Source organism: Macaca nemestrina, chromosome 1 (genome assembly GCF_043159975.1).
Source record: "Macaca nemestrina isolate mMacNem1 chromosome 1, mMacNem.hap1, whole genome shotgun sequence".
NCBI lineage: Eukaryota > Metazoa > Chordata > Mammalia > Primates > Cercopithecidae > Macaca > Macaca nemestrina.
The window spans coordinates 54,586,313-54,597,004 of record NC_092125.1 but is presented as its reverse complement, the minus strand read 5'-3'; the positions used below and the strand labels follow the sequence as shown (position 1 = coordinate 54,597,004).

General features: G+C 37.2%; 1 protein-coding gene across 8 annotated transcripts in view; it reads left to right on the top strand.

Annotated features, from left to right (window-relative positions):
• Positions 1 to 537: 537 nt before the first annotated feature.
• The window catches only part of LOC105484650 (potassium sodium-activated channel subfamily T member 2), a 402,402-nt gene continuing 392,247 nt past the window's right edge, over positions 538 to 10,692 (top strand). For 4 of the 8 annotated variants that reach the window (XM_011746475.2, XM_071077482.1, XM_071077467.1 and 1 more), the window contains exon 1: positions 539 to 1,207. In XM_011746475.2, coding sequence (XP_011744777.1) covers positions 1,113 to 1,207 — 95 coding nt within the window. In that variant the 5' untranslated portion in view covers positions 539 to 1,112. Of the gene's footprint in view, positions 1,208 to 10,692 lie in introns of all 8 variants that reach the window. The other 4 variants (XM_071077455.1, XM_071077460.1, XM_011746473.2 and 1 more) reach the window with 2 other exon arrangements.

The window sequence follows — 10,692 nt, the reverse complement described above, 5'->3', positions numbered from 1 at the left end:
GCTCACTTCTTCCTCCGCGTGAACCGCTAGTAGAAGCGGACCGAAGGCTGAGGCCAGGCCACCTGGAAGCCCACAACGCTGCTAGTAGCAGCAACAGCAGTAATAGCAACTCACTACTGTAAAATCCTCGGTGCGTTTCGATGTGCTTTCCCTGTCATCCAAATGCTTCTCTTCAGCGGCCTAAGGTGGCCCTTCATTTTTCCCCGAGTTCAGGGAAACACCTCCCTTCTTTCAGAATGTGAGAAAAAAATGGGATTTTCCTGGGGCTGAGAGTGGGGATTCCCTTTCCAGAAACGTGCAATTTTTTCATCCCGCCCACCTGGACTGAAGGCGATCAAAGCGAGGGAGCTGGTGGCATATTGGAACACTCCAAGCACCCTGGCCCCCCTCCTTCCAGAGAAGGGTCTGGAGCCCCGCAATCCGCTAATTAGCTCGCCCCCATTGGTTGTCCCCAAGGCACCCCCGTGCCGTCACTGTGCTATGCTAATGAGGGGGAGTCTCATTGGCTGGGCCTCCAGCTCCAGCTCCGCAGGGAGATTGCGGGGAGAGCGGGGTTGGACGCGTCTGGGGCCGAAACCCACCGCCCCCGACTCCCGCCAGCTCGGGGCTGTGCCGGGTGCAAGCCCGCTCCAGAGAACAGCGGCCGGGCGGCTGCCCTCTGGGAGGATCTGCCACCTGCCTTTAAGGAAAGTGCTTCACCATCAAGCGGCGCTCACTCCCACCCCTCTCCCCTCTTTCTAGGCACCGCGCGTCTTTTTCGGCGAAGTAACTTTTTATACTCGCCTCCCCCTGGTCCTGGGGACCAGAGGCGGTGCCGAGCCTGGGGGCGGTTCCTTGGCAGCGTTGATTCTTGTCAGAGCCAGACTTTTGCTCCTGGGTTGGGTTTGCATCATCCCCATTACACCCTCAGGAAAGAGGAGCCAGCCCCCTTTCAAGCCTTAGCTTCCGGCTCCAAGCCGACCCCCTCCCCCTCCCTGTCCCCTTCCCCTTCTCCCTTCCCTCTCTCGGCCACAGCGTCTTGTTAGTCCTCTCCCTCTACTCCGCAATATTTTCTTTCTTTCTCCCTCCTCTCCTCCATTTGTTGTTTGATGTTTCCCACTCTTTGAGGAAGGATGGTTGATTTGGAGAGCGAAGTGCCCCCTCTGCCTCCCAGGTACAGGTTTCGAGATTTGCTGCTAGGGGACCAAGGATGGCAAAACGATGACAGGTGAGTGGTGTGGTGGAGGATTGTTCTGCAAATATTGCTGAAAAAGAGACGGAAATGGGAGGGCCGAAGTGGGGAAAGGAGGGAGAAAAGGAAAACGGAGCCAGAGAGGGAGACTAAGGCTGGGGGAGGGAGTAAAAGAGATTCTGATTTGTCTCTCCATTTTGACTCTATAGAACTGTTGCTATAGATAAGGAACTCCTTTCCTTTACACTTTTCTTATTCTTGCAAGGTATTTATTGCATTCATTTGGTGCTTATTCTTTTGTCTATCTATGCTTTTCTAGGATGTGTATAAGGCTGGTATCAGAGGTACAATACACCCAAATGGTATGCAGTATCAGTTCCAAAAAATTTGCGTTTTTTCCTTAGGTGTGGTTAATCAAACTCAAAATTGCATGCAAGTTGTTTGAAAACGCACATTAGAAACTTAAAATCACCTGAGTTTATTTACCTACTCCTTGTCTGTGTTGTCTTGAGTAGATGTCTACTTGCCACTGGAAATTTTATGCTGTTTAAACATTTGGAGTTTTGGGTAGACAATTGGTTTAAATATGTAACAGGTAGTTAGTGAAAATGACAACCCTTTTAATAGAATATACTCACTTTGAACAGGTAACTCTGACCATTATGAATAATGGTGTTTGTATAACATGATACAACCTTTTCATAACTAGTATATTTTTTAAACTGAAACAGCATATATGTCTCAAAATTACAAGTAAGTTTCAAAACTAGAATATTTATTGCTAGCAAAATATTGTTCATGTGTTTTATTTATAGCACTACTGCTTTGCACAAACTTCTGAAATTCCTCTGTCTATTTCTGTCTCAAGCACATTTTGTATTTCAGCGAATTTAGTATTTGATGGAATAGTCATCCCATATATCACATGCCACATTTCTTTGTTTTAAAATAATACATATATACTAACTAGGTTCTTAACTCAATTGAAATGTTTCATTGAAGTTTAGTTTAGTATTGATGTTCTATTTTAATTATATAAAAGACCCATTATTGGTCCAATCCAAAATCTGCTTCTCATTCACCACTGACCAATACACTCTGTTTCTTTTCTCCACCTTTTCAGCTCCCCATACCAACTCCTGTCTCTACACACCCAGGATTTTATCTTGAGCATCAATTATGGGCATCTTGTTTGGTCTCATATTAGTAATTTGAAGGGAGATGGATGTTTTGTAGAGGATATTTTGATTCAATCTCTTTTAGGCAAAAGCACACTTATTGGCTAAAAATGTAAAGAAGTAATACCAATTTCTCAGTATTCTTGTAAAATGTTTGAGTAAACTGAAGATAAAGAAAATAATTTTTAAGTGAATTTGTAATACAAATTGACATTTAGATAAACTGTATTAGCCTGGTTAAATGGCTTTTTAAGTGTAGCATGGTGTTCCTAGTGACTGAATGTACACTTAGTTCCAGACCTCAGGATCATTATATAGAATAGAAATCCTCTTTGGAGAAAGTGTGAGATAGATTAAACACATAAAGCACATACTTTGGTTATAGTGATGGTATTGTTGCTTGCTTGTTTGTTTTAAATATCATATCCAATATGTTAATTTTCATGTGGTTGCCCTCATTTTTTTAAGGATGCTGCAGAAATATTTTAGTAATTAAGAATTTTGGTTAGTTGAACACTGCCTAAATGGATCACTGCTATATTAAAAAAGTTTTGCAGAATGGTTAAAATGTTATGTTATATTAAAAGGTCATGCTACCCCAACTTTAACTTAAAAAGCAGGCCACATTTGCCACTAAAATGCATTATTAAACATTTAAGACAATCATTCAACCATTTTTAAGGACTTGGCTAATTTTGTGGCTTCATGGAAAACTATTTTTTGATTTTGGTTCCATTTGTTGTTAATCTTTGAAGGCAAGATACTTGGAATCAGAGAAACCCAGACTTCAGTCCTTGGCTGTTTCCTTCACTAGCTGAGTGGCCTTGGGAAAGTCATTCAGCCATTATGAGATTCAGCAATCTTATTTTTTATAATGGGAATTATACTATTTATCTTATAAAACTGTGACAAGAGGAAGGATGGAGAGGTACAGAACTAACATTTAGTTGGAACTAAGTTCTCCCAGGTTCTTTTAACTGTGTGATATGTTCTCTCTTAGTTAATCCTCAAACTCTGAATAGCAGGTAATTATGTTAGGCACAAAGAAACTGAAATTTTGGTAAATTAAATACTTGTCTTGGATATTATATCTTACCAGTGTAAAGATGACTCTTCAGTTCAGCTCATTGTTATTCAAATCCCTCAAGAAATTCTTAAGTTCTTTTCATTTAATTTCTTTGAATTTATAAGAATAATTTACAGCACCTAGCATTGTTTAGGTGCTCATTAAGTGTTAGTTCCCTTGTTCACTTCTGATTTGCTGTTTGCAATCCTTTTTTTTTTTCCTTTTCAAAATCCTAAGCCAATATGTGGTAGGTGAAGTCATCTTCCTTGTCTATACTACGGTGACAAATTCCTCTTTGCAATTACACCTGAATAGCAGTCTTATTCTACTCAGTTATCTTCTTGGACTTAATTTCTATAGAGTTTAGGAGGAAGCCGTCTTTCATGTAGGAGTAGGTAGGTCATTTCCAACAACAGATACATTTAGTGCTCTGCCCATATTCTCAAAGCAACTTTCACTGAACACCTCCTGCATGAAGTTTTCTCCCCACTACCAACCTCAGGTGCACATAAGTCCTGCTTGGAGAAAAAGCTAGAGTGTCACTGAGTAAATAGACTATTTCTGAATCAATACTTTTGCTTCCTTGCTCCTCAGCTTGGATAATTCTGAAGCATATTCTACACGGTGTCCAAAGGGACTGAGCTCCATTTGCCCGCAGTGATAACTGGCTTAATACTGAAAGCTTTATTGGCTTCTGTCTCTCTTCTCCCCTACTGGTATTTTATTTGTGATCAATTCCCAAATAAACTGCTTCTGCTGCAATCCTATCTCAAGCTTACCTTCTGGCAGAATCTGAATCAAGATAGCTGTCTTCTGGATCTAGAGAGACACATCCTTGTAATGATGGGGGAATTGTGTTCCAAATGTAGGAATATAAACACTTCTACCTTGTTCCTCGCTGTAAGAATTTCAAACTCCATCTTAGGTCATAGTTGACTGGCATATGAAAATGAATGAAGCATATCATAGATACTCAAATGGGTGTTAAGACATAATATTGATGGGCCTATTAGGATGTAGGAAGTATGTATTCCGTACCATAGATTTTCTGTGAACCAACTTTGGATAAGTAGGTCACCTAAATTTATATTGTGCCACCTTTTGTGTAGGTATAAACACATACACATACACTGGCACAATGTACATGTAATGTATATAGTGTATATGTAACAGATCTGCATTGTTTTTGTAATATATGTATTATAAAATATCGCATATGATATGCTAAAAATTGTATATTGTTATGTAATGCATCATATATTACAAATATATGTGATGAATAATATGTTATAATATATGTAATGAATATATATGTGTTTGTATTATCTTAATGCTATCCTTAGATAATTGCTTCTCTCTCATTTGCACTCTGATATCATTTTCTGAGTAGGACATATGGGAATAGGGTTAGACACAGCAGTGCAGAGAACTTAGCACATGGATAACATTACTTCTGTGAGGCCACAAAATAAATTTGAGAGTTGTTAAATGATAATATTGCTTATGTGTAGGGATGTCTTTTGTATATATGATGCACACTTATTTGTTTGACATCCTGAGTAAAAAACAAAAATCTAATTCAAGTGGTTTGTATGATATGTCTTTAATGGCCATGTATTCATTCAGCTAATATTTGAATGTTTGCTACATCTCAGAGCCCCATTAAGTTAGGTTTTGGGACAACTATGGAAAGGAATATGAAATAGTGCTCAGTCTAGAGGAGGTCACAGATATGATAAAAGGTTAATTCACCCCAGAATATTGACAGTATTGTTTATGTTATGATGATGTCCTTATAGAATTTCCATTTTAAGACTGTCAAGAAGATTCTGCACCATTTGCAGAGAGGATATTCGGCATTTGCTTTAAAATAAAGTAGTTGAAGTCACATATTAGAGATGGCTCAAGGCATTCAACATTCAATATTCAACTCCTGGCACCAAACCATCTTCCTGCCTTGGCCTCCCAAAGTGCTGGGATTATAGGTGTGAGCCACTGCTCCAAACCTGTTTTCTGTTTTAATATTTCTACGATTCACAAAGCAATAAAGATTTAGGGTATTCTCTTGCAGTTAAAGACTGATAAGTTACAGGTTTTAAAAGTCATCAGACACTTATATAAGCCTTCTCCTGTTTCATCATGATTTAGTAATTTTAAACTTTGGAACACAATGCACTTAATGTGAATAAATTGTCACAATTCCAATTACTGTTAATGGAAAATCCTCAGTTGTAGCCATAGAAGAGAAAGTCATTTATTTAATTAAGACCATTCTAGTTTTCAAAAATCAGGTCACTTGTTTCAAATCCAATAATTTCATGTATACCTGTTGTATTTTATAGGTGGCCTTTAGAAGTAATTAAAGGAAGTCAACTAATGCATTGTAGTTGTTAAAATGTTAAAGGATTTTAACACAGTACAAGTCAATCCAATTAACAGTTTAAGAGGTATTTATAAAAATAGAGAAATATTTCAACAGCATTTGGAATATGTGTAATTTTAGATATAAACTGCAAAATATATTGCTTTACATAATCAAATTCAGTTGTGAGAATAGGTTTTGAATTGAAATATTAAACATTTTACAAATTACTAATTTTATCCCCCATAATAAATTATATATTGTTTTGAAAAGCAGCCATTTCTTATAAAATATTTATTCTGAATTTTAAGTTCAGGTTAGTAAAGACAATTTTAAATTTTTGAGTGCCGTTAAAATGAATGACACATTATTTTTACTCTTTAATCAGATAGTGGCATCAACTCTGCATATACAATGTCTGCAAAAATGATTTAAGCATTTACTTTAGGAAGAGTTTAGACAATCCTGTGTTTCTTATCAGTATCGACTATATTATGAAAAAATCCACAATAGAAAATTAGAAACTTAAACAGGTAATGATATAAAAAACAGACTTTGAATATATATAGGATAATATATAAAATGCAGAGAAAAGTGTATTACTTAATAATTATTGTTTTTCAGTCACTACTAAGAATTCAGACATCAATATTTTATATAAAACACACAGAGTTCTTTTCTTTTGACCAACTCTTATAAATAAAATTGAAATGTGACTTTTCAAATTACTGACACTTTGTTTTTAAAGTCTGATTCAAGTTAACAGCTATCATATATCCACTTTCTGTACTTGGTTATATATTAGCAGTACTTCTGTGAGTGACTTAATCGCTTCCCCGGGGTTCCACTTCTGAATACTGTCACATCCGGTATTATGTTCCAATATATGAATTTCATGGGGACACTAACATTGAGATCATAGCAATCAATCATTTTATCATTGATGGTTCATCTGTTTTTATTAGAGTATTCATGTATTGCCTATGTCATATTATTTATTAAGCACCATGCTTGTCTAAGTTATCTTTAGAAAATAGAGCAAAAAGCAATATTTTTTACAGTGAAATGGTAATCAGTTGCCTTATATACTTATAATTTGAAATTAAGTTAAGTTGGCCTTTTCTGAGCAATATTTAATGTTGAGCAGTATCCTTCATCAAGATGTCTTTTTTCTGAGTTTTAAATTTATAATTAAAATTTTCTCTGCAAAAGCAATCAAAACAATAAATAATTATCCAGAAAGACAATTATTTTTAATCTTTGACAATCCTTGATTGGATATGGGATTTTTTTTTTATGGGTCATAGGAAAAAAACTCTTTTCACAGGATCTTAATCATTAGCAATTGAGTTGTAATTTAAGTAACAGACATCTATCTAAACATTGTGAGATAGTGAATAGGATAAACTGTGTCCACATTGATAACAATATATTATAGTCATCTGCTCAACTTCTTTTTGAAATTAGGATGGATATGAATGTCAGACATATTACCAAAGAAATAAGACTTTTAGATAAAATATTTAGGAATAAAAATGCAGTATGGGGCAATTTATCTTTTATATTGCTTTGTGATCTTATGTGGCAATTCTGAAAAAAAAAAAATGAAGTAGGCTAACATACAGGGTCAGAGAATTGGTATGATGGCTATAAAATTGGTGAAACTGGCCGGGCGCGGTGGCTCACGCCTGTAATCCCAGCACTTTCGGAGGCCGAGGTGGGCGGATCACAAGGTCAGGAGATCCAGACCACGGTGAAACCCCGTCTCTACTAAAAATACAAAAAAGTAGCCGGGCGCGGTGGCGGGCGCCTGTAGTCCCAGCTACTCAGGAGGCTGAGGCAGGAGAATGGCGTGAACCCGGGAGGCGGAGCTTGCAGTGAGCCGAGATCGCGCCACTGCACTCCAGCGTGGGCGACAGAGCGAGACTCTGTCTCAAAAAAAAAAAAAAATAAATAAATAAACAAAATAAATAAATAAATAAATAAAATAAAATTGGTGAAACACCATCATTATAAGCGGATTAAAATAACCACTGTATCAGTAGAGCTAGTTATGTTTTTGCTAAATAACATCTCCCTACAGAAACTTCTGACAGATGTGGATATATTGGTCTTTATCATTTCAAAATTTAAATGATAGCCTGCAGAAACCGTTAACAACATTGGCATCATTCTTTCACAGACATTAAACACCTACTAATTATCAAGAAGCACACTAAGCACTAGGGATAAAATTGTGAACAAAACAGACCTAGTTCAGATGTAAATGATTTTACAGTAGTGGAAACCATATTAGATTTAAAAATACATACACGAACTTAATTACAGTTGTGCTACGCTATAAAGGAGAATTGCACAATTTTATGAGAGAGCATGATGGAAGATGAGTCTAGTCTGGCAGATCAAATGGTGGTCTGGGGAAAGTTTTCAAAAAAACCTGTGTTGAGATCGAGGTCTAAGGATGAGAAGATGCTGGTAGATTAAATGGGAAAAGAGTATTTCAGGCTAAGGAGCAGCTTGCCTAAAAGGCCAGTGTCGGAAGAGAGCAAGGCATTTTCAAGGAACTGAGGAAAGTCAGGAGGCATTTGGAAGTATGGGTCTGGAGTTCAAGAGACCAAACTGGGCCTTACATGTGACTTGTTACTGAAGCCATCCATAGCTATGTAGAAAATCACTTACAGAAGAGAAGGGTGGGCCTGGAGCACTGACACAATTTCATACTCAGCACAAAGTCAAAATTGGTTGGGTGGGGTTGTAGACGGTAGGATGCAAGTGAAGGTGGTGGGGAACTTTTAAGTCCCTTCTCATCTTGAGTTTTCTGCTTATGTAGAGTAGAGATGGATACGCAGGGCCAGAAACTTCTTCAGAAGTAGAAGTGGTGGTGGTGTGTGAAAGTTTAAAGGTATCAGCAAATGATCACACTTTATGAATAAACAAATTGTCAATATTGAGCATAGATACTGTTTTACTCTTGCCATTAAATAAAATATAGAACACTGTTACTCTGTCAAACATGCAATGTAATCCATATCAAGTATGGATATCTAATATATATGTATTACTATTATTGTGCTCCAGAACATAGAAACCAAGAAATTCACCACACCTGATAACCATGTTTTACTTTGTCAACCAAACTTCATCATTAGTTTTTTATTGACTAAAACAATCACTGATAGTGACAACTTTTCTGATATTATGTGTTTTGTCACTGTAGTTTTCTTAAACACTCATGTAATAAAAACGAAAACTTTGTGCTCTTAGCAGCTGAGGTTCCTTTGCATGCCTTGCAGCAAACTACCCCATCTCTCCAGCTTACAGCTTTGTTTATGTGTATTTGGGCTCACAATTTGTCCCAGCACCTGGGTATTGGAGGACCCTAAACCACTGGGATATTTCATTGCATACCTCTCATGTAGAAGAGTGATCATGTACATGCTTGCAGCAGATGAATAGAAAACTAGGCTCCATGGAGGCCAGAAAACACCGTGAAATGACATTGGATTTTCTGTAGCTGGTCATATAAAAGCAGAGGAGTGAATTAGAAATTTCTGACCCTGACTCCTTAACAACTAGGTACAGCTAGAACAAGCTAACTCATACATAAAGTCTTATATGTAGTATATTTTCAAATTAAGGAGGAACCACTGTACATACTTGAAAAAATAAATCATTAATATAAATGAAATAAATTAGTTCACCAGTGATATTAGACTTACTTGTCTTTCTTGACTGGGAAGTGGAAATGGCTTTGGAGTTTGGAGGTAAAGAGGTGAGAACCTGGAAAGCCCTAGTTGCCTGAAAGAAATAGGGAAAAATATGCTCTTGGATGTGAGGCAGAAGATAATCAGCAAAAGAGGGAGACCAAGGACAGTGAGATGTCTTCCACAATTTTGCCTTGGATTGGACGTATTGATCTTAAGTCTTTTCTGACAAATAGAAGCAGTGAAGGAAAACCGAAACAGAACCCAATTGTCAAGCATGGCTGATGTGTAGGGGACACATCTCCAACTCTTTGACCTCTTTCCTCTTTAAAGTCTCAGCTGTACCTCCCTTCCAATCAGTGTTTCAGTAGTCTCAGCACTACTGCAATCATGCCACAGCCTTAAAGGGTGAGAACCATATCCCTCTGTGTATGCATTCCTTGAATTCAGAATTGTATTACTTCCAATTTTCACAGTATATAAATATGGGTAAGAAATAGACTTTGCATATAAAGCCAGAAAACTGTAAATCTAAGAAACAGCGAGCTGGTTGTTCTTGGCTTTCTTGCACTGGACTTACATGGAATCATAATGATGAATTGTTATTACAAGGGCACACTTAGCCATCTTGTAAACCACTGTGTGAATAGGGATAAAAGCGGATTAACACATTTGGACCTCATTTAACTCCCTGTGGGAAAACTTGTAGACTGTCCACATATTACAAACAACTAGTTGTTAACAACGGGGGCCAGATGTCTAGTTTAATAATGGACAAGTCTGTCAAAAATTGAAATACTACTCTGTCCCCTAGGGATCAGATAGGGTGATCAGCAAGCTGCACAGGTTCCGTTAAGGAGTGATGGTAACGACTTCCGTCACTGCCACACTATGTGGTGATTACATTGGCAAATTATAGATGGAAGCTGTCAGTATTTTGTTTCTATTTCTTACCTTTCTCTGCTCACAAGAGTTTATGTGCTATTTCATCCATTTCCAATAAAAATGCAAAAGATAAGGTGAAAATGTATGATCATATTGAATATAGTATTTATCGTAACATCAGAGAACATTTACCAAGTACTTAGCATATGTCAAACATTTTTTCTAAGCAGTTACATGTATTACTTTATTTAATCTTTATACCAATTCTGAGAAATTGTTATTTTTCCCATTTTACAAATGAATCAACCAAGGTACAGAAATATATA